Here is a 24,246-nt window from a genome sequence, read left to right on the forward strand (position 1 = left end):
AATGTTCTGTTCCACATTAGAATCTAATAAGACATGATAACCAAATTCAACGTGTAATCCTGGACTGGATCTTGGACCAAGCCAAAAATAACGATAAAGGAAATTGTTAGGACGACTGGCTAAATTTGAATATGGATTATGAATTAGGTATTCATATTATATCAGTGTTAAATTTCCTGATTGTGGTCATTGTACTGTGGTTATATAAGAGAATGGAAATACACACTGAGATATTCAGGTGTAATATTTAGGGATAATGAGACATTATGTCAACAACTTTCAAATAGTTAATAGTGTGTGTGTGTGTGTGTGTGTGTGTGTCTGTGTGTGTCTGTGTGTAGGGGGGAAGAGAAAGGGAAAGAGGGAGATTGATAAAACATGTGGAAAGTGTAACAGTTGTTGATTCTGGGTAAATAATATACAGAAGTCCTTTGTCCTATTGCAAAATTTCTGTAAGTTTGAAATAATATCAAAATAAAAGACAAAATAGTATTTTCTCTGCATTACAAAGTAGATGACAAAACTTTGGCAACCTTGGGCCCCTCTGAGGAACACAGAGCCATAGCCTAGGAGTGGGTTATTTGGAGTACTGCGCAGAACAGTACTGCATCGTTGCTACCTTTGCTAAGAAGGACAATTTGTAAGTTACTCACAGCAGCGCAGAATAATGTCAGCAGTCGGAACGATCTTGTTGACGAGCCAAACATCTTCATCCCATCTAACTATGTTACCACCCAAGCACTTCATTAATTCTCCATTTTCCAGGATGTGGTCCCAGAGTTGAAAGTAGTACAAGCTGCCAGTGAAGGGAGCCACCACACTTTTAATTTGTATGTCCCTGTTCTTAAGAAAATGTCCTAGAACCAAAGTCCCATTAGGTGCCAGGTTTTGTGGTTTATCCACCATTACCAGTATTCTTTGTTTATTCAGGAAAAGTTCCAATCTGCCCTTCACACCATCCCAAATCAAGCATACTGTATGCCATTGAAATGGAGTCAGATGGTAATGGATATAAAAGGTCTTGCCCAAGTTGTATAGTCTTAAGTGCTGATGATCTCCTGCAAGTCCAAGGTCTATGTCTTCTCTCATATTATTAGTAATATAGGAGAAAGCCATCCAATCACTTGATTTGTCATTCACGAATACCAGGTCAATGCATGCTGTAAATCGACTGAGTTCAGGAATGTTTTTGGTCAGGATTACATATGTGTCAGCTCTTCCATAAAAATCCAGCCTTCTTCCTTTTAGTGAAAGTTCATCTGACCAAATTTTGGGGAGAAGAAAGAAAAAACAAATGAAATTTTAGTATCAAAAAATCAATTTTGTAATATTCTTTACCCATATAGTCAAATCCATTATTATGCAATATCATTATGCATTAATAATGGTGCAAATAAGCCAAATAGTAGATATATAAAAATCATCTCTATTTCACATTGGCATGTGGCTTTTTTTGGCAGCAGAGTTTCTCCCTAATTATATTTTGCCTGGGATAATATGAAAAGTTAGATTAGTGTTCCCAGAGCACACACAAACTGGACAATTTGGGGAGGCAATTAGAATTGTGTGGCTAGTGGAGTGAAGGTGGGGGCAAAGAAAAGGCAGCTTGGACTTAAACTTTGCTGCACATAATTCCCACTCATATAATCAAAAGATAACTATATCTACCTAACTGCCTTATTATATTCATGGTGCAAGAGCAATTTATTTCTCCAAAGTCTTTTCCTGAGCCAAATTACCTGATTATTCTGTCTCTGAAGACTGCTTCTCACTGAAGGCACTGACAGGGGCCTGAAGGACAGCCAGCTGGACAATACTGATATGCCAGGGCTTCTGTTTGTACCCAGGAATGGAAGAAATGGCACAACCTTGAGTGTATCATGATTCCCTTCTTCCATTTCCTCAAGGGGAGCAGCTTTGAAAGGTTCTAGATGGCCATGAAGCCATTTATCACTGGCTTTCAAGTCACACAGCTTGGGTTGGAAGGCCAGCTCTGACACTCATCAACTGTGTAACTTTGAACAAGTAACTAAACCTTTCGATGCCTCAACGTTTGCTTCAGTAAAATGGGGATTCGGGGCTACAGTGTTGTATTTATGCACAACTTTAGGGGACACCATTCACATTATAGTCTATGCCAATAATACCCCTACCTACTGACCTTACAGGATTGTTTGAAGAATAAGTGAGATGATGTATGCAAAGTCCTCTCAAACACTGCTGAAGGGTATGTTCATTAGTACCGTATTTTGATGGGCAATTTAGCAATATCTATGAAAATTAGAATTGAGTATGCCATTTGTTTCATAGAAAGTTATTGATGAATTGCTATGCTATCACCATTATAAACTTTGCACTTCAAGCCACTAGGGAAATATCATATAGTTGCTGAACATCAGCCTAATTTCAGTCCCAGCACAGCATAAGATAATTTTTTTTAAAAAACGGCTTTAGGGTAAGAATTGAATTCCAACTTCTTTCTGAATTAAGGGTATAATTTTGAAACTGCCAATCTAAAACTGACAGCCATAACAGCACACTACAGAGGCTGGCAAGAAGCGACCACTTCCCTGCTTCTGGGAGATGTCTGCAAATAAAAGCTTCTAAATATTCTCTATCCTGACAGTATTCTCTCCCTCCATTCTTCCACTGAACATCTTCCAAAAGCAGACAAGTACATGCCTGCCTACACACATTCACACACACACACTCATCTGCACACACATGCACACACATATACACACCCATGTGCCAGAACTCACACCATTCACCTGCAAGGGACTATTTCTGAACTGTCTATGGTGGGTGAGAAAATGCTTATTTCTGTCTCTGGCTTATATGAAAATACTATCATCTTTCATGTGGCTAATAAATAAAAGTTAATCCCCACAAAGTGATAATTGTGAAACCCAAGGCTTGATTATGGTTAGTTAACATAGCTTTTCTGTTCAACCCTACAAAATGACATAAAGTAAAACATGTAAGAATGAGTTTTATGGTGACCATAAATATCCAGAGCTTATTTATCCCTTATAAGAGAATGTATTATAATATTATATGGTCTACAAGGGTCTCTCCTCCTTGTAATATATTAATATAAAACAAATTGAAAGGACACGAATAAGCAAATGACTAAATCAGAAATATAAAAAGATGGCTTCACACTATTTTTAAAATACAAGTTAGGACTTCTGGCCAAGATGGAGGCATAGACAGACATGCTGTGTCTCCCTCCACAACTGAGAAGGAATACAACTACCTCAAAATTAGGAAGAACCAGAAGTTCCAGAAAATCAAAGTGCATGGAAGTCCAGCAAACAAAGATATAAAGAAGAAATACTCATCCAGACAGGTAGGAGGGGTGGAGCTGGGGCAGAGAGGACATAGTGTGGTGGTGGCAGCAGTGGCAACAGCAACAGGCCGGCAGAAAGCGCAGTTACACGTTTTAAAAAGTGAGGAGGGACACCTGGGGAGTGTTCCCAGCTCCTCATCAGACTGTGCAGCTCACTGTCCCAGCACTGGGGAAAATCAGGCCTCATTGCTTTTGACTGTGCAAACCAGTGGGTTAGGGACGGAGGTAGAAACTGCCGGTCTCTCAGGAGAGTCTGCTTGTTTAAAGGGCCCCCACAAACCTAGAACATCCGCAGACCCACCCACTCTGGGAACGATGGCCAAGGAAGCAGATAGAGGGGCGCCAGTCTGGTGCAGAAGTGAGAGAAGTGCCTGGAAAAGGGGCAAGTGCTGGGCAAGTGGCATTGTTCCTTCTCAGACCCCTTCCCCACATCCAGCGCCACAACGTGGTGAAACAGGTCGCCCATTACTGACGAATACCTAAGGCTCTGCCCCTTACAACGAAATAAGAGCCACAGCTATGCCTGGGACACAGAAGTAAACAAACACAGGAGACTTCCGGCCAAGATGGAGGCCTAGACCAACACACTCCATCTCTCTACACAACTAAGAAGGAATACAACTATCACAAAACCAGAAATAACCAGAAGTTCCAGAAAATAAATGGAAGTCCAGCATATGAACTTATAAAGAAGTGGTGCTCATCTGGACAGGTAGGAGGGGTGAAGCCAGGAAGGCAAGGTCAAGCTGTGCTGTCTGTAGTAGTAGCAGCGACGGCAGCAGGAGAGCAGTAAGCTTAGACACCCATATTTAAGGGAAGGCGAGAAGCACCTGGGGAGTTCCCCCGGCTGCAAACAAGACCCGTCAGCTTGTGATTCCAAAGCTGGGGAAGGCAGACCTCCATTGCCTAGGACTGTGAGGCCCGGAGGGGGTGGGATGGAGGAGGAAGCTCCCGGTCTCTCAGCAGAGAGTGAACGGCAGGAATCTATATTGGACCCCCATCCAAATAGAAAATGCCACAGCGTGGTGAGACGGGTTGCCCAGTTGTGACGAATGCACAGGGCTCCTCCCCCTATAGCATAGGAAATGTGACAGCACTGCCTAAGAAGCAAAGGTAAACACAAAATGGGCAGGATGGCACAGATCATGATAGAGATCCCGGTGACTAAGCTGAGCAGCCAGCAAATATCTAATCTAACGAAGCAGCAGATAGAAAATATTTCTGAGGCATAGTTCAGAGCTTTGATTATAAAAATGCTTACAGACCTAACAGCAGATCTTAAACAAGACGGGGAAGGAGTGAAGGCTAGTCCTGCTGAAATGAACAAAAATACATATGAAACAAGTGGTAAGGGCAAGAAAACCAGGGATCAAACCAATAAATTAGAACATAGGGAAGGATCAAACAGTCAATCAGTGCAGAAAGAGGAAATGAGAAGAGGCTCAGAAACTTATCGGACAGCTATAAGCGGGCCAACATCTGAATCATAGGGTTGCCAAAAGGTGAAGAAGAACTAGAAATTGAAAAATTATGTGAAAAAATAATGAAGCAGAACTTCCCTAACCTGGGGAAGGAAATAGACTTACAGGTCCAGGAAGCACAAAGAGTTCCAAAAAAACTGGACCCAGGGAGAACCACACCAAGACACATTATAATCAAAATGCCAAAAATTAAAGATAAAGAGAGAATATTAAAAGCAGCAAGAGAGAAGAAGAGAATTACATACAAAGGGGTCCCAATAAGACTATCAGCTGATTTCTCAAAAGAAACTCTGCAGGCAAGAAGGGACTGAGAAGAAATATTCAAAGTAATGAAAAGCAAAAACCTACAGCCACGGTTACTCTATCCAGCGAAGCTGTCATTCAGAATAGAAGGGCAGAGAAAATGCTTCCAGGATAAAGTAAAACTGAAGGAGTTCATCAGATCCAAAGCACTGTTATATGAAATGTTAAAGGGACTTGTTTAGGAGAAAGAGGATCAAAACTATGAACATTAAAATGAAAACTGTATTTCAACAACCAACAACAGAAGCTAGGGAACCAAAACAAAGGCAAACTAAGTAGGCAACGAGAGTGGGAAAAGAATTATAGGTATGGGGAACATTTTGGGGGGAAGTCAACATGAAGAAAGGGGGAAAGGGAGGGAGATGGTACAGGAATTAAGAAGCATAGTAGGAGGGAGTGGAGTAGACAGGAATATGTTGAGAAGAACTCTATGCACAACCAATGGGCATGGACTAAGGGGGTGGAAACAACTGGAGGGAGGGATGTCACTGGGTGGAGGGCAACAAAGGGAAAAGAAATTGGGACAACTATAACAGCATAATCAATAAAGCATATTAAAAAATACAAGTGAGAACAAGAATAAGATACTATATTTTGCCTTTAAAATGACATTTTAGACTGAAGACCGAATTTGATGGGCCTGTGGGGAAAATAAGTCACCTTATTTTTAAAGTTTTTGTTGGATTTTTTCCATTACCATATAGTTCCCTTATATCCTCCCCCACAATTACCACACTATTGTCCATGTCCATGCGATGAGTCTTTTTTCCTTTTTGCTCAGTCCTTCCACCCCTTACCTCCCCAAACTTAGCTGTAATCTGCTCTCTATGAGTCTGTCTCTAGCTTGTTAGTTCAGTTTGTTCATTAGACTCCACATATAGTGAAATCATAAGGTATTTTTCTTTCTCTGATGGACTTATTTCACTTAACATAATATTCTCCAGATCCATCCATACTGTCGCAAAGGGTAAAAATCTTTTTTACAGCTGAGTAATATTCCATTGTGTAAATGTTCCATAGTTGTTTTATCCATTCATTTACTGATGGACACTTGGGCTGCTTCCATAGCTTGGTGATTAAAAATAATGCTGTAATGAACATAGGGGTGCTTATGTTCTTTCAAATTAGTGTTTTGGGTTCCTTCAGATATATTCCCAGAGACGGGATCAGTGGGTCAAAAGGCAGATTCGTTTTTAATTTTTTGAGCTATCCCCATACTGCTTTCCACAGTGGCACAATGCAAAAGGCTTCCCCTTTCTCCACATCCTCACCAGCACTTGTTGTTTGTTGATTTAATGATGCTAGCCATTCTGACAGGTGTGAGATGATATCTCATTGTGGTGTGAATTTGCATTTCTCTGATTAGTGATGTTGAGCATCATTTCATATGTTTATTAGCCATCTGTACGTCCTCTTCAGAGAAATGTCTATTCAGATCCTTTGCCCATTTTTTAATTGGGTTGTTTGTATTTTTGGTGTTGAGTTTTGTAAGTTCTTTTTAAACTTTGCAAACCAACCCCTTATCAGATGTATCAGTGAATCTGTTCTCCCATTCTGTGGTTTGTCTTTTTAGTTTGTTGATGTTTTCCTTTTCTGTGCAAAAACCTTTTAGTTTGATGTAGTCCCATTTGTTTATGTTTTTGTTGTTGTTGTTCCTCTTGCTTAGGGAGATACAGCCAATAAAATATTGCTACAAGCAATGTCTGAGATTTTGCTGCCTATGTTGTCTTCTACGATTTTTATGGTATTGGGTCTAACACTTAAGTCTTTAATCCATTTTGAATTTATTCTTATGTGTGGTGTAAGAAGATGGCTTAGTTTCATTTTTCTACATGTATCTGTCCAGTTTTCGCATCACCTCTTATTGAATAAACTATCTTTAGTCCATTGTATGTGCTTGCTTCCTCTGTTGAATATTAATCAACTATAAAGGTGTGGGTTTATTTATGGGTTCTCTATTCTGTTCCATTGTTCTGTCAGTTTTATGCCAGTACCATGCTGTTTGATAACTATGGCCTTACAGTATAGTTTCATATTAGGTAGTGTGGTTCCTCCAGTTTTGTTCTTCTTTCTTAGGATCACTGTTTCTATGTAGGGTTTTTTGTAGTTCCATATACATTTTTTAAATATTTGTCCTAGTTCTGTGAAATACATCATGGAATCATGACAGGAATTGCATTGAATCTATAGATTTCTTTGGGTAGTACGGACATTTTGATGATGTTGATTCTTTCTATCCATGAACACAGTATGTGCTTCCATTTGATTGTATCTTCTTCAATTTCTTTCTTCAGCATTTTATAATTTTCCAAGTACAGGTCTTTTACATCCTTGGTTAGGTTTATTTCTAGGTATTTTAATCTTTTCCAGGCAATTGTGAATGGGATTGTATTTCTCTTTCTGTTAGTTCATTATTGGCATATAAAAATGCAACTGATTTCTGGGTATTAATTTTGTATCCTGCTACTTTGTTGAATTCATTTACCAATTATAGTAGTTTCCTGGTGGAATCTTTGGGGTTTTCTATGTACAATATCATGTTATCTGAAAATAAAAACAGTTTTACTTCTTCTTTTCCAATTTGGATGTCTTTCATTCCTTCTTCTTCTCTGATTGCTGTAGCTAGGACTTCCAGTACTGTGTTGGATTAGAGAGATGAAAGCCAATATCCCTGTCTTGTTCTCAGTCTTAAGGGGAATTCCTGTAGTTTTTGCCTGTTAAGTATGATACTGGTATTGGGTTTGTCATATATGGCCTTTATTACACGGAGGTGTCTCCTCTATTATCACTTTGTGGAGAGTTTTTATCATAAATCAGTGCCGGATTTTATCAAATGGTTTTCCTGTATTGTTTGATATGATCATGTGGTTTTTATCCTTCATTGTATTTATGGGTGAATCATATTTATTGATTTTCAAATGTACTAACCTTGCATTCCCTGAATTCCACTTGATCGTGGAGTATGATCTTTTTGATGCATTGTTGTATTCAGTTTGCTAATATTCTGTTGAGGATTTCAGCATCTAGGTTCATCATGATTAATTGTCTATAATTTTCTTTTTTTGTAGTGTCTTTACCTGGTTTTTGAATTAGAATAATGCTATCCTTGTAAAATGAGCTTGGAAGCTTTCCTTCCTCTTGAATTTTTTGAAATAGTTTGAGAAGGAGAGTCATTAGTGCTTCTCAAAATGTTTGGTCAAATTCACCTGTGCAGCCATTCAGTCCAGGGCTTTTGTTTGTCAGGAGTTTTTGTTTTAAGTAAATTTTATTGATTATGTTGTTACAGTAGTCCCAATTTTTCCCTTTTCTCACCTCTGCCCAGAAACCCCCTCCCCCCAGCAATCCCACTCCCCTCAGTTCATGTCCATCAGTCGTGCATATAAGTTCTTTGGCTTCACCCTTTCCTATAGTATTCTTAACTTCCCCATGCTATTTTGTACCAACAAATTATGCTTCTTAGTCCCTGCACCATTGCACCATTCCCCCACTTCTCCCCCTTCCCCCTCCAAATTATTCCTATACCTATGATTCTGTTCCTATTCTTGTTTTCTTAGTTGGATTTTGTTTTAATTTTTAGATTCAGTTGTTGATAGTTGTGAGTTGTTTTTTTTTGTTGTTGTTGTTGTTTTTTCTTTGTCATTTTAGCATTCATAGTTTTGATCTTCTTTTTCTTAAATAAATCCCTTTAACACTTCATACAATAATGGCTTGGTGATAATGAACTCTTTTAGCTTTACCTTGTCTGGGAAGTACTTCATCTACCCTTCCATTCTAAATGATAGCTTTGTTGGATAGAGTAATCTTGGTTGTAGATCCTTGCTTTTCATCACATTGAATACTTCTTGCCAGTTCCTTCCTGCCTAAAAAGTGTCTTTTGAGAAATCAGCTGATAGTCTTAAAGGCACCCCTTTGTAGGTAACTTTCTGCTTTTCACTTGCTGTTTTTAAGATTTTCTCTCTTTCATCTTTGGCATTCTAATTATGAGGTGTCTTGGTGTGGTCCTTTTTAGGTCTAGCTTGTTTGGGACTCTGTGTTTTCTGGACTTGTATGTGTATTTCCTTCACCAAATTTGGGAAGTTTTCCTTATTTTTTTTCACATAAGGTTTCCATTTCTTGCTCTTCCTCTTCTCCTTCTGGCACCCCTATGATTCAGATGTTGGCACGTTTAAAATTGTCCCAGAGGTTCCTAAGCCTCTCCTCATTTTTTTCAATTCTTGTTTCCCAATTCTGCACTGGTTGACTGTTTTTTTCTTCCTTATGTTCCAAATCACTGATTTGAACCCCGGTTTTTTTCCCTTCACCATTGGTTTTGTGTGGATTTTCCTTCGTTTCGCTTAGCATAGCTTTCACTTCTTCTCTATGTGTTTGCCATACTTAAGCATATCTGTCAAGCCTGTGAGCATCTTTATCACCAATGTTTGGAATTCTGCGTCTGTTAGGTTGGCTATCTACTCTTCTGTTAGGTTGGCTATATCCTCGTCACTTAGTTCTCCCTCTGGAACCTTGATCTGTTCCCCCTTTTGGGCCATACTTCTCTGTCTCCTTATCTTGACAGGCTCCTGTCTTTATTTGCTTCTGTGTCTTAGGTAGAGCTGTCGCTCCTGTTATGTTGTAAGGGGCAGAATCTTAAGTTTTCTTCAGTACAGGGTGACCCATTTCACCACGCTGTGGTGCTGTATGTGGGAGAGGGGTCAGAGAGGGAACAATGCTGCTTGCTCAGCAGCTGTACCTTTTCCAGGCACTTCTCCTACTTTCATATAGGCCTGGCACCTCTCTAGCTGCTGCCTGGGCCATCGTTCCCAGAGCGGGTGGGTCTGCGGACGTCCCAGGTCATGGGGGCCCTTTAAACAAGCAGACTCTTCTGAGGGACTGGCAGTTTCTTCCTCTGCCCCAACCCCCACTGGTTTTTACAGTCAGAAGCAATGAGGCTTGATTTTCCCTGGTGCTGGGACCGTGAGCTGCTGTGTCTGGCCAGGAGCTGGAAATGCTCCTCAGGTGTCCTTCCCCACTATTTAAAATGTGTAACTGTGCTTTCCACAGGCCTGCCACTGCTGCCACCACTACACCACATCCTTTCTGCCCTGGCTCCACCCCTCCTATCTGTATGGATGAGTATTTCTTCTTTATGTCTTTTTTTGTTGGACTTCCATGCGTCTTGATTTTCTGGAACATCTGGTTGTCTCTAGTTTTGAGGTAATTGTATTCCTTCTTAGTTGTGAACGGAGAGCCCAGTGTGTCTGTCTAGACCTCCATCTTGGCCGAATGTTGGGAGTTTTCTGATTACTGCTTTAATTACATTAGCTGTAATCTGTCCATACAGATTCTCTGATTTTTCTTGATCTAGTTTTGGAAGATTGTATATTTCTAGGAATGTGTCCATTTCATCCAGATTGTCCAGTTTGTTGGCATATAGTTTTTCATAATATTTTCTTGCAATCCTTTGTATTTCTTGGTGACAGTTATTTCTCCTCTTTCATTTCTGACTTTATTTATTTGAATTCTCTCTCTCTTTTTTTCTTGATGAGTCTGGTTAAAGGTTTGTCAATCTTGTTTATGTTTTCAAAGAACCAGCTCTTGGATTCATTGATCTTTTATATCGTTGTTTTTTGTTTTTTTGTTTTTTTTCTTTAGACTCTATTTCATTTATTTCTGCTCTGATCTTTATTACCTCCTTCCTTATACTCACTTTGGGCTTTTTGTTGCTCTTTTTCTAGTTCCTTTAAGTGTAAAGTGAGATCATTTATTTCATTTTTTTGTTCTGTTTGTTTGTTTTTTAGATAGGTCTGTAATGCTACGAATTTTCTTCTTAGGATTGCTCTCCCTGTGTCCCACATATTTTGGATTGTTGTGTTTTCATTTTCACATATTTCGAGGTATCTTTTTATTTCTTCCTTGATCTCATTTCTTCCTTGACTCATTCATTAAAACATGTTATTTAGTTTCCATGTCTTTGTGTGTTTCCCATGTTCTTATGATTATAGTTTCATAGCATGTGGTCAGAGAAGATGCTTAATATAATTTCAATCTTCTTAAATTTATTGAGGCTTGTTTTGTGTCCCAATATGTGGTCTCTCCTAGAAAAGTTCCCATGTGTACTTGAGAAGTATGTGTATTCTGCTGATTTGGGGTGAAATTCTCTGAAGATATCAATGAAATCCATTTGATCTAGTGTGTCATTTAAGGCCACTGTCTCCTTGTTGATATTCTCTCTGGAAGATCTATCCATTGAAGTCAATGGGGTGTTAAAATCCCCCACTTATGACTACACTTCTATCAGTCTTCCCCGTTATGTCCATCAAGTTTTTCTTTACATATTTAGGTGTTCCTCTGTTGGGTGTATAAATGTTTACTAGGGTTATATCCTCTTGTTGGATTGTTCCCTTTATCATTATGTAGTGTCTTTGTCTCTTACTATAGCCTTGGTTTTAAAGTCTATTTTTCCAGGTGTAAGTATTGCTACCCCAGCTTTTTTTCCTTTCCATTTGCCTGAAATATCTTTTTTTCATCCCTTTATTTTTAGTCTGTATGTATCTTTCAATCTAAATTGGGTCTCCTGGAGGCAGCATATATATGGGTCCTGTTTCCTTATCCATTCAGCTACCCTACCTCTTTTGGTTGGAACATTTAAGCCATTTACATTTAGCGTGATTATTGATAGATATGTATTTAGTGCCATTTTAGTATTAAAATATTTTCCTCTGATTTTTATCTCTTTTTCTTCATTTTCAAAAATCAAGCCCTTTAACATTTGTTTCAGTAGTGGCTTGGTATTAAACTCCTTTAGTGTTTTCTTGTCTGGGTAGCTCCTTATTTCTCCTTCAATTTTAAATGATAGCCTTGCTGGGTAAAGTAGCCTTGGTTGTAGGTCCTTGCTTTTCATTACCTTGAATATTTCATGCCACCTCATTCTGGTCTGAAATGTTTCTGTTGAGAAATCAGATGACAGTCTAATTGGTGCTCCCTTGTAGGTAACTACCTGCTTTTCTCTAGTGGCTTTTAGGATTCCCTCATTGTCTTTAATTAAACCTTGTCGTTTTGATTATGATGTGTCTTTGTGTAGGCTTCTTTGGGCCCAACTTGTTTGGGACTCTCTGAGCTTACTATACTTATGTGTCTTTTTCCTTCAACAAATTAGAGAAGTTTCTGGTCATTATTTCTTCAAATAGGTTCTCCATCCCTTGTTCACTCTCTTCTGCTCCTGGTATTCCTGTGATGCAGATGTTGTTATACTACATGTTGTCCAAAATGTTTCTTAACCCATCCTCTTTTTTTTTTTTTTAATTATTTTTTCTTTTTGATCCTCTGCTTGGGTGTTTTTTTCTACCTTGTCTTCCAAATCACTGATTCAATCCTCTGATTCATCTAACTTCCTTTTTATTCCTTCCAGTGTATTATTTATTTCAGATATTGCATTTTTATTTCTGACTGCTCCTTTTTTATGGTTTCTATGTCTTTTTTCGTGCTGAGGAGTATCCTTATCATCATTACTCTAAATTCTCTATCTGATAAATTGCTAGCCTTCATTTATCTAGTTCTTCTAGATAATTCTCTTGTTCTTTGTCTTTGCACTTTGGCTGCCTCTTTGTGTTTGTTTCTATGTATTAGGTAGATCTGCAAAGACTCTAGTGCAGGCCTTTGTCAGATACTGATTGTGACTTGCTCTGGGCAAACTCTTTAGAGCTATCAGCGATCCACAGCTGGTAGCTCCCTCTTCTGGGCCTGTGTGGGTGCAGAAAGAACCAGGCTGTGCACCAAGCCCAGTTTTTAACAGCTCTAGGCCTGGGGAATGTCTGCTAAAGTCTCAGAGCTCCTGGAGATCACTTTATTTGTTAAACTTAAGCAGTGATATAGCCTCAAGCTGTAATCAGCAGCCTGGCTTAAGAACCACAGGGTGAAGCAAAGTAATTTCTGTGGGTGGGGCTATTGCTTCCCCTCTGGCTGATGCCACTTGAAGAGGAGTGCTCTGCCTGAGAAAGATGGCCTCAGCAGTATGAGGAATGACTCAACACAAGGATCCTGGCAGTTGTTCCTCCGTTACTGGAGAAACCCTGGTTCTTCTCACTGATACAGTACAGAATTACAGATCAGCAAGCCTGTTAGCATGCATGCAAAGTTTATTAGTGAATGGGAGAGCAAAAGCAATGGTGGTCAAAGGGTGATCAGCATCCATGTGGCCAAAGGCTGGGAGGCCAGGGGCCTCCTGTGTGATAAAAGGGCCAAGAGAGAAGAGAAAGTCTTTTGTTCTGAGAAGTTATATAGTTGGCTGGGTGGGGGGTGAAGAAATTACATTTTTATTGATGGGTAAAGATGGTGCCAGCTTTCCATGGGAGATGTGACTACCCAAATGTAGGTAGGGGTGGGGTCTGTTAGCCCAAATCCTTATCTTGCATACATGATGGAAGGCAGGCAGTTAACCAAAGTTGTTTTAGGGGCCTTTCTTTGGAAACTTTAATCTCCCCCTTCCAGGCCATCAGATAAATACGCAGCCTCAAGGTTTTCCTTTTCCCAGCTAGTGGAGATGACATACACACAGACTTTCAAGGGCTTCCCTGTTCCTGCACTATCATAGTTTACTTGTGTTATTCAGAATGCCTGGCAGCCTTATCGGACCAGGCTCAGGATTATTGAGTCAATGGGTGAGACATGTCTTCCTTTGCTGCAACAGTGACGGTTCTGTCTTTACTTCCCTTCTGGTACTCATTCAACTGTAACATATTCAGTTCTCTCCTCAGAACCACCAGCCCCAGAATCTCCTCATACTTCTCTATTCCACTCTGTCTGCTCTCTGCCAGCACCCAGGGTAAGTGACTGTAAATGAAATTTTGTGTGTTGGCCCTTTAAGAGGCTCTCTGAGTCTCCAAGTGTCTCCCCCTAGCAGAACAAAACCCCACTGCTTTTCATAGTTGAATGTTATCTGGGTTCCTTTTTTGGCTCTGGTACTGTAGGCTGGGGAGTGCAGATTGGTGTTTAGACCCCACCCTTCTCTGGGGAAACCCCCTGGCTGCTGAAATATCCCTCTAGAACTTCAGCTGCCACTTATGGGAGCCCAGCCAGCCCTCTCATGCCTCCTCTACACTCCCTATAGGTCATGTTGTGGTGGAGTGGTTTCCTACATCTGTCTGTGCTTGTATATAAAGCTTTTCTCAAGCTAGTGTTTAATCAGTTATTCAGAATGATGTCTCTAAAACTTAGTTGTAATTTCAGATTGGTCCTGGGTAGAGGTTAGTGAAGCTTCCACTTATTCCTCCACCATCTTGGGTCCTCAACAAATCACTTTAATACACTGCTGGTGAGAATATCAATTACTACAGCCTGCCTTTTCTGTTTTAAAGGGCCATTTGCCAATATCTGTGAAAATTTTAATTGTGTATAATTATTTATATACTTTTAAAATATATTTTGTTTATGTTGTTACAGTTGTCTCAAATTTCCCTCATTTGCTCCCCTCCATCGAGCCAACCCCCACTCCCTTGGTCAATCCCCACACTATTGTTCATGTCCATGCGTCATGCATATATGTTCTTTGGCTAATCCCTTTAATTGGGTATGCTTTTGATTCAGGAAACCCATTTCTATTAATTTATTCCAAACAAATGTATACAAAGATGTAAGTATAAGAATATTTATTGCAGCATTTTTGTAATTGAGAAAAATAGGAAAATCTGTCTATCAATAAGTGACTACTTAAGTAATTACCTCAATATAGTGGAATATTAAAATAAACATGGTGTATCTATATAGTCATAGAGAGATTTCTGAGGCTTTATATTATATGAAATGGGAATGACATAGTATAGATACAGTATTAACCTATTTTTAAAGATAAGAGAAAATATATGTGTTAATATACATATAGAAAAAAATCTTGAAGAACACACATTGAGCAGTGAAGAATGAGAATCTTTTAGTGCAAGATTTAGCGGGATTTTTACTTTCTTTTTTTTTTAAGCGTATTTTATTGATTATGCTGTTATAGTTGTCCCAATTTCTTTCCTTTTTCTCCCCTCCATCAATTACCCTCCTTCCCTCCAGCAATCCCACCCCACTTAGTTCATGTCCATGGGTCGTGCATTTAAGTTCTTTGACTTCACCCTTTCCTATATTTTTCTTAACTTCCCCCTCTCTATTTTGTACCTACCAATTATGCTTCTTAAACTCTGCACCATTTCCCCATTTCTCTCCCTGCCCCCATCCAGCTGATAACCCTCCAAATGATCCCCATACCTATGATTCTGTTCCTATTCTGGTTGTTTGCTTAGTTTGTTTTTGTTTTTATTTTTTAGGTTCTGTTGTTTATAGTTGTGAGTTTGTTGTCATTTTAATGTTCATATTTTTTATCCCCTGTTTCTTAAATAAGTACCTTTAACATTTCATATAGTGAGGGCTTCGGTGATGATGAATTTCTTTAGCTTTACCTTGTCTGGGAAACACTTTATCTGCCCTTCCATTCTAAATGGTAGCTTTACTGGATACAGTAATCTTGGTTGTAGGTCCTTGCTTTTCATCACTTAGAATATTACTTGCCAGTACCTTCTTGCCTGAAAAGTTTCTTTTGAGAAATCAGCTGATAGTCTTACAGAAACACATTTGTAGGTAACTTCTTTTCTCTTGATACTTTTAAGATTCTCTTTTTATCTTTAACCTTTGGCATTTTAATTATGATGTGTCTTGGCATGGTTCTCTTTGGGTCTAGCTTGTTTCGGACTCTGTGCTTCCTGGGCTTGTATGTCTATTTCCTTCACCAAATTTGGGAAGTTTTTCTTCATTATTTTTTTCACATAAGATTTCAATTTCTTGCTCTTCCTCTTCTACTTCTGGGCCTCATGTGATTTGAATGTTGGCATATTTAGAGTTGTCCCAGAGATTCCTAAGCTTCTCTTCATCTTTTTCAAATCCTGTTTCTTTGTTCTGTACTGATTAACTGTTTATTTCTTTCCTGTGTTCCAAATCACTGAGTTGAACCCCTGTTTCCTTCCCTTCACTATGGTTTCCAGTGAGTTTTCCTTCATTTCACTTAGCATAGCCTTCACTTCTTCCTTTCTGCATTTGCCATACTCAAGCATATCTGTCAAGTCTGTGAGTGTCTTTTCACCAGTGTTTTGAACTCTGCATCTGTTAAGTTGGCTGTCTGTCTCTTCATATGTCAGGTTGGCTATCTCCTCATCACTTAATTCTCCCACTGGAACCTTGATCTGTTTCCTCTTTTGGGCCACACTTCTCTGTCTCCTCAACTTAACAGGCTCCTGTGTGTGCCTCAGTGTCTTACATAGAGCTGTTGCACCTATTATGTTGTAAGGGGCGGAGCCTTAGTTATTCATCAGTACAGGGATACCTGTTGCACCACATTGTGGCACTGTATGTGGAGGAAGGCACCTGAGAGGAAGTAATGCCAATTGCTCAGCACTCACCCCTTTCCAAACATTTCTCCCATTTTCTGTATAGATGAAACTGGCCCCTCTCTAGCTGTTGCCTTGGCCATGGTTCCCAGGGTGGGAGGGTCTGTGGACATTCTAGGACCATGGGAGCCCCCTAAACAAACAGACTCTGTTGAGAGAACAGCAGTTTGTTCCTCCACCCCAAACTTCACTGGTTTTCACAGTCAGAAGCAATGAGGCTTTATTTTCTCTGGCTCAGAAACTGTATGCTGTGCGGTCTAGTCTGTTCTGGTGCTGGGAGTGCTCCCCAGGTGTCCCTGCCAACTTTTTTATTTTATTTTATTTATTTATTTGTTTGTTCATTTGTTTAGTTTTAGAGGGAGGGGAAAGAAGAAAGAGAGAGAGGGAAACATCACTGTGTGGTTGCCTTTCACTCAGGCGCCCAACTGGGGACCTGACGTTCAACCTAGTCATGTGCTCTGACTGGGAATCGAACCAACGACAGTTGGCGCACAGGCCAACACTCAATCCACTGAGCCACAGCGCCAGGGCCCAACTTTTTTTAATGTATGACTGCACTTTCTGTCAGCTGGCCACAGCTACTGTTGCTGCCACCACCTCCACACTGCTTCCTTTCCACCCCTCCTACCTGTCTAGATGAGTATTTCTTCTTTATATCTTTGTTGGATTTCCATGCAGCTCAGTTTCCTGAAACTTCTGGTTATCTCCAGTTTTGAGGTAATTGTATTCCTTCTTAGTTGTGAGGGAGATGCAGCATGTCTACCTATGCCTCCATCTTGGCAAGAAGTCAGGATTTTTACTTGCTATGTTACTTATTTTAGTAACATTTGCATTTTTATACAATCATGTGTTACATTTATAATCAGAAGAATAGAGATAACTGTATAACTAGATGATAAATAGATAAGACAGATAGACCACTTATGGCTATACTTGAGAATCCGCAGGCATACTTTACGTTCTTCTTAGATATGAGCAGAAGTGTAGTGTGGTGGAGTCCAAAAAATTGGATTTGAGTTCCACTTCTGCCCCTTACTAGCCACGTGAACATGGGCAGTTAATGCATGCAAGAGCTTTTAGTGAAGTGTCTGGCATAGAGTGAGTAATATATGAATGTTAAGTAAATAAATTTGCATCACTTCTCTGTCTCATTCCTCCATGGTAAGATGAAAATAATAGTTAACTACTTCACAGGGCTGTTAAGAAAGATGATGCAATAACTAACATTTAGCTTATATATGTGGGAATGTTTATAAACTGTGAAAACCCATGAAAATGACAACTGCCATTTTTTGCCATTGTCATTCTTAGAAGCCTCTTTCTTCTCCCCCAACCTCTTTTACACCCTCACGCATGCAAGAACATCTGCACTGAGCTCTGCTATAGACTGAATGCCCCCAGCAGGGCTCAGAGGAGACCAGACTGTGATGAGGTGGGACAGGGGCTTGATCCTTCTGTTTAGCCAGGCAAGCTGCACTCTCTGCTGTGCCTCTCCAGTGTCTGCTTCAGGGCCACTTGTATCTTTGCATGTGATTTAACTACCCATTGCAGATGTCTGCTTGGATGCTGCCATCTGTTCCCTGGAAAATTTTAATTCCAAATTACATGATTGGTCCCCTAAAACATGTTCTATCTTCATTTGTTCCTTCTGTGTCTCTTCACTTCTAACCTGTTCTTTTTATTTTAAATTACATTTATTGTTTTGCCCACTCTTTCAGGTGTTTCTTTCCATTATAAAAGTGATTTTGTTCATTTTTTTAAGTAGAGAAAGTGAAACTACTAGAAAGTAAAAAGATGAGAACTAAGTCCAGAGTCCTACCACCCAGAGACAGCCACCATTAAATTTTCCTATATTTCCTTTGGCTTTTTTTTTCCTGTGCACAGGTTTTGCTTGTTTCTATGTTGCTGAAATCACATTGTATGAAAAATCTGATATCCTGCTTTTCTCACTTAATATTATGACATAACTGCTTTTCGGGTTAAGAAAAAATCTATTATAAACCTTATTTATTTATTTATTTATTTATTTATTTATTTATTTTCTATTACAGTTGTCCCACTTTTTCCCCCATTGCTCCCCCCACGCAGCCCACCCCTTTTCCCACAGTCAATCCCCACCTCGTTGTACATGTCCATGGGTTATTTATACTAGTTCCTTTCTAAACCCTTCCCCTACTAATTCTCCTTCTCTCCCTTGCCCCTCCCCCGGTTACTGTTTGTCTACTTGTTTAAATGCCTCTGGTTCAATTTTGCTCATTTGTTTGTGTTGTTCATTAGTTTCCTGTATTAGGTGATATCATATGGTATTTTTCTTTCTTTGCCTGGCTTATTTCACTAAGCATAATTATCTCCAGTTCCATCCATGTTGTTGCAAATGGCAGGAGTTCCTTCTTTCTTTCTGCTGCATAGTATTCCATTGTGTAAATGTACCACAGTTTTTTAATCCACTCATCTACAGATGAGCACTTAGGCTGTTTCCAGCAGTTGGCAATTGTAAATAGCGCTGTTATGAACATAGGGGCGAATAAATTCTTCTGAATTGGGGTTTCAGGATTCTTTGGGTATAATCCTAGCAATGAAATTGCTAATTTAAAAGGCAGTTCCATTTTTAGTTTTTTGAGGAAATTCCATACTGTTTTCAATAGTGGCTGCACCAGTCTTCACTCCCACCAACAGTGCACTAGGGTTCCCATTTCTTCACATCCTTGCCAGCACTTGTTTGTTGATTTGTTGACGATAGCCATTCTGACTGGTGTAAAGGTATCTCATTGTGGTTTTTATATTCATCGCTCTGATGGCTAGTGATGTTGAACATTCTTTCATATGCCTATGAACCCTCTGTATGTTCTCTTTGGAGAAGTGTTTGTTCAAGTCCTCTGCCCATTTTAAAATTGGGTTGTCTGCCTTCTTGGTGTTGAGACGTATAAGTTCTTTATATATTTTGGAGATCAATCCCTTATCTGAGGTATCATTGGCAAATATGTTTTCCTATATGGTTGGTTCCTTTTTCATCTTGCTGGTGTTTTCTTTTGCTGAGAAGAAACTCTAGTTTGATGTAGTCCAATTTGTTTATTTTTTCCTTTCTTTCCCTTGCCTTAGGAGATGTATCAGTGAAAATATTGCTACATGGGATATCTGAAATTTTCCTGCCTATGTTTTCCTCTAGGACCTTTATGGTGTCATTGCTTCCATTTAAGTCTTTGATCCATCTTGAGTTTATTCTGGTGTGTGGTGTAAGTTGGTGGTCTAGTTTCATTTTTTTCCACATCCCTGTCAAGTTCTCCTAGCACGATTTGTTGAAGAGGCTCTTCTCGCTGCATTTTATGTTTCTTTTCCCTTTGTCAAATATTAGTTGACCATATAAACTGGGGTTTATTTCTGGGCTCTCTGTTCTGTTCCATTGATCTATATGTCTGTTTTTATGCTAGTACCACACTGTTTTGATTACAGTGGCTTTGTAGTATAGTTGGACATCAGGTATTGTGATTCCTCCTACCATGTTCTTCTTCCTTAAGATTGCTGTGGCTATGGGGTATTTTTTGGTTCCATATAAATTTTTGAAGTATTTGTTCTAGGTCTGTGAAATATGTCACTGGTATTTTAATAGGAATCACATTGAATCTATAAATTGCTTTGGGTAGTATGGACATTTTAATCATGTTGATTCTTCACACCCATGAACATGATATATGCTTCCATCTATTTGTATCTTCCTTAATTTCTTTCTTCAGTGTTATATAGTTTTCTGAGTACAGGTATTTTATTTCTTTTGTTAAGTTTATTTCTAGGTACTTTATTTTTCTTGTTGCTATAGTAAATGTGATCTTTTTTCTAGTTTTTATCTCTGATATTTTATTGTTGATGTACAGAAATGCCGTCTATTTCTGAATATTGACTTTGTACCCTGCTATTTTGCCAAATTCACTTATTAGGTCAAGTAGTTTTTTTTTTAAGTCTACGGGGTTTTCTATGTACACTATCAAGTCATCTGCAAATAATGACAGTTTTACTTCCTTTTTTCTAATTTGGATGCCTTTTATTTCTTTTTCTTCTCTGACTGCTGTGGCTAGAACTTCCAAGACTATGTTGAATAGGAGTGGAGAGAGTGGACATCCTTGTCTTGTTCCTGACCTCAGGAGGAATGCTTTCAGTTTTTGTCCATTGAGTATGATGTTGGCTTCATGTTTCTCATATATGGCCTTTATTATGTTGAGGTATGCTCCCTCTATTCCCATTTTGCTGAGTGTTTTCATCATAAATGGGTGTTGTACTTTAACAAATGCTTTTTCTGCATCTATTGATATGATTATGTGGTTTTTGTCTCTCATTTTGTTTATGTGGTGTATTATATTTATTGATTTGCGAATATTAAACCATTCTTGCATCCCTGTGATGAATCCCACTTGATCATGGTGTATGATCTTTCTAATGTGCTGCTGGATCCTGTTTGCCAGTATTTTGTTGAGGATTTTAGCGTCTATGTTCATCAGAGATTTTGGGCTGTAGGTTTTTTTTTTTCTTTGTTGTATCTTGACCTATTTTTGGAAATAGGGTAATACTGGCCTCATAGAAAGAGTTTGAGAGTCTTCCCTCTTCTTGGATTTTTTGGAATAGTTTGAGAAGGGTAGGCATTAGTTCTTCCCTAAATGTTTTGTAAAATTTACCTGTGAAGCCATCCAGCCCAAGGCTTTTGTGTGCTGAGAGTTTTTTGATTACTGCTTCAATTTCATTCTTTGTTATTGGTCTATTCAGGCTTTCTGCTTCTTCTTGATTCAGTTTTAGAAAACCATATGTTTCTAGAAAATTGTCCATTTCATCTAGGTTGTCAAGTTTCTTGCCATAGTGTTGTTTGTAGTAATTTCTTATGATCCTTTTTATTTCCTTGATATTGGTTGGGATTTCTCCTCTTCCATTTCTGATTTTGTTTGTTTGGGTCCTCTCTCTTTTTTTCTTGATGAGCCTGGTTAAAGGCTTGTGAATTTTGTTTATCCTTTCAAAGAACCAGCTCCTACTTTTGTTGATCTTTTGAATTGTTAGTTTAGACTGTATGTCATTTAATTCTGCTCTGATCTTGATGATTTCCTTCCTTCTACTTGCTCTGGGCTTTGTTTTTTGTTGTTCTCCTAGTTCTTGTATAAACCTCATTTAAATGGCTATGTTGCAGCCCCAAGAATGCCAGCCATAATTTTATTTGCATTGAGAAAATTTACATAACATAAAATTTACCATTTTAACTATTTAAAAGTATATGATTTAGTGGTATTTAGTATATTCACTGTGATGTACAGTCATCACCATTATCTAGTTCCACAAAACTTATATCACTCCAAAAGGAAATCCTGTACTCATTAAGCACTCACTCCACATTTTTTCCTCCAGCCCTTAGCAATCACTACTTTGATTTTTGTCTCTTTAGATTTGCCTAGTCTGTACATTTCATATAAATGAAATCATATAAAATATGTGGTTTTTGGCATCTGGATTCTTCTACTTAGAATAGTATTTTCAAGGTTCATCCATGTTGTAGTTTGTGTCAGTAGTGTCAGTACTTCAATTCTTTGCATGGTTGCATAATATTCCATTGTACATATTTACCACATTTTGTTTATTGATTAATATGTTAATGGATATTTGGGGTTTTTTTTTTTTTTCTTTTTTACCTTTGACTACTATGAACTGTGTTGTTATATGAGGGGGGCAAAAAACCTAGAATTTATTTATTAAAAAGTTGTGTATTTGTTCTTACATGTTTATACTTCAGTCACCTTCAAGATACTCTCCATCTGATGCAATACACATATTAAGATGTTTTTTCCACTGTTTAAAACAGTTTTTGAACTTCTCAGTTTTGATGCCTTTTAAGTGCTTTTCCTATTTTTGTTTCAGCTCTTTCACATCAGCAAAACGTTTCCCTTTGAGGGCTTTTTTCATCAGGAAAAACAAACAAACAAACAAGTCACTCAGAGAAAGATTGGGTGAATAGGAAGGGTAGGGCACAGGGCTCATGCCATTTTTGGTAAAATACTGCTGAACGCCCAATGCAGTGTGGGCAGGAGTACTTGTAAATCAGCCATCAAGAAATGAGCAAACACATTGAAAGAGTCTTCAAAAAAAAATCACTTAAGCTGAATGCAGCCCCTCACAATGCCAGCTGGAACATAGATACAGATGGGCTCCTAGAACACTCACCTATTGGGGAAACTGGTACTACAAGTGGCCTGCCCTCCAGAAGATAATTCCCGGCTTTTGGGGATCTATCTACCTTGTAAACATCTATGCCACTCTTTTTGTTAGAACACAAGTTTTCATTTATTTTGGGTATATATCTAGGAGTGAGTCATATAGTAATTCTATGTTTAACTTACTGAGTAACAGCCAAACTCTTTTCCACAGTGGCTGTTCCATTTTACATTCCCACCAGCAATGTATGAGGGTTCCCATTTCTCTACATCCTCTTCAACACATTTTCTGTTTGAATTTTTTAAATTTGTAACTATCCTAGAGGGTCTGAAGTGGTATCTCATTGTGGTTTTTATTTACATTTACATTTAAATAAACATCTGCACATCTTTTCATGTGCATGTTGGCCATCATCCTACTCCAGTATGACTTTATCTTTACTTAACTAATTATATTTGTAATGACCTTATATTCAAATATGATCACATTCTGAGGCACTGACAGGTCAGACTTTAATATATGAATTTTGTGGGACACAATTCAACTCATAATACTGTATAAGACTCAAGGCCCAGCTAACCATGTGGAAATATCTCCTATCAGAGGAGGGAGAGAAAGCAAAATAGATTTGAGGGGAGGGGCCTACCAGAGGCATCGGCTGTGTTTATACTATGGTGAATCTGGTCAGTCTTAGGGTGAGCATTCTGCCAAGGGTGTACGATGCCTGCTTCAACTGGGAAATGACAATACAGTACTCACTCCAAAAAAAGGAAAGAGCAGACAATCATTTCCATAGTACATGAATCTGTTACCTGAGCAGGGTGTCTTTTCTCTCATAGTATCATAAATTCTTACAAATAAATGTTTGAGAATTTGGTAGAACAGGTCCTGTCTAGCAGACCCATGACTGTCTGAGCAGATATAATAAGTAGGTGCTTGACACTGGGGAGCTCCATTACCCATATCATCATGTCTGTAATATGAATAACCACAGAGAGCCAGAGTTACTGTCACCCAATGCCTACACTTCCCATTGGTCTTGTGGATAACCAACTAATCTTTAGATAATCCAGATCCCTTGTATACCCAACTTTGAGTGACATTTTTGTCACCAGCCACAGAGTTATCCACTTCTCCAGTATCCAGGCTGCTGACCAATATGGCCTGCCAATAGTCTTTCTTAAAATAAGAGGCAGAGGAATTATCCCCATATAGGTAATGTGATTATTCCTTCAAATCTTGGTTTCAAGGCCCATGTCTCCCCAACAAAATGGATGTCCTTAATCATAAAGCCAGAAACACCCTGGAAAATTTATTCACTCAGCAATGATGGTCACTGAGCACTAACTATATGTTCTGGAGTACAGTAATAAAGTAAACTCATATTCACACCAAGTCCCTGGCCATAGTTAGCTTAAATTCTATAAAGAGAGGCAGTCAATGAACAAATAAAGAAAAATTATAAATTGTGAAAAGTGCTCTGAAGGAAACTAACAGGCTGAAGAACTAGATAATGGGAGGAGCAAGGATGAGG

The 24,246-nt window shown here is 38.8% G+C and overlaps 1 protein-coding gene across 1 annotated transcript in view; it reads right to left on the reverse strand.

Annotated features, from left to right (window-relative positions):
* Window positions 1-24,246, reverse strand: part of ADGRG4 (adhesion G protein-coupled receptor G4) — a 154,468-nt gene that overhangs the window by 114,405 nt on the left and 15,817 nt on the right. Inside the window, exon 3 of the mRNA XM_090264028.1 lies at window positions 654-1,259. Within this exon, the coding sequence (XP_090120154.1) occupies window positions 654-1,259 (606 nt within the window). The remainder of the gene's footprint in view (window positions 1-653; window positions 1,260-24,246) is intronic.

Source organism: Furipterus horrens, unplaced genomic scaffold, assembly GCF_987537825.1.
Source record: "Furipterus horrens unplaced genomic scaffold, mFurHor1.1.pri manual_scaffold_17, whole genome shotgun sequence".
Lineage (NCBI taxonomy): Eukaryota > Metazoa > Chordata > Mammalia > Chiroptera > Furipteridae > Furipterus > Furipterus horrens.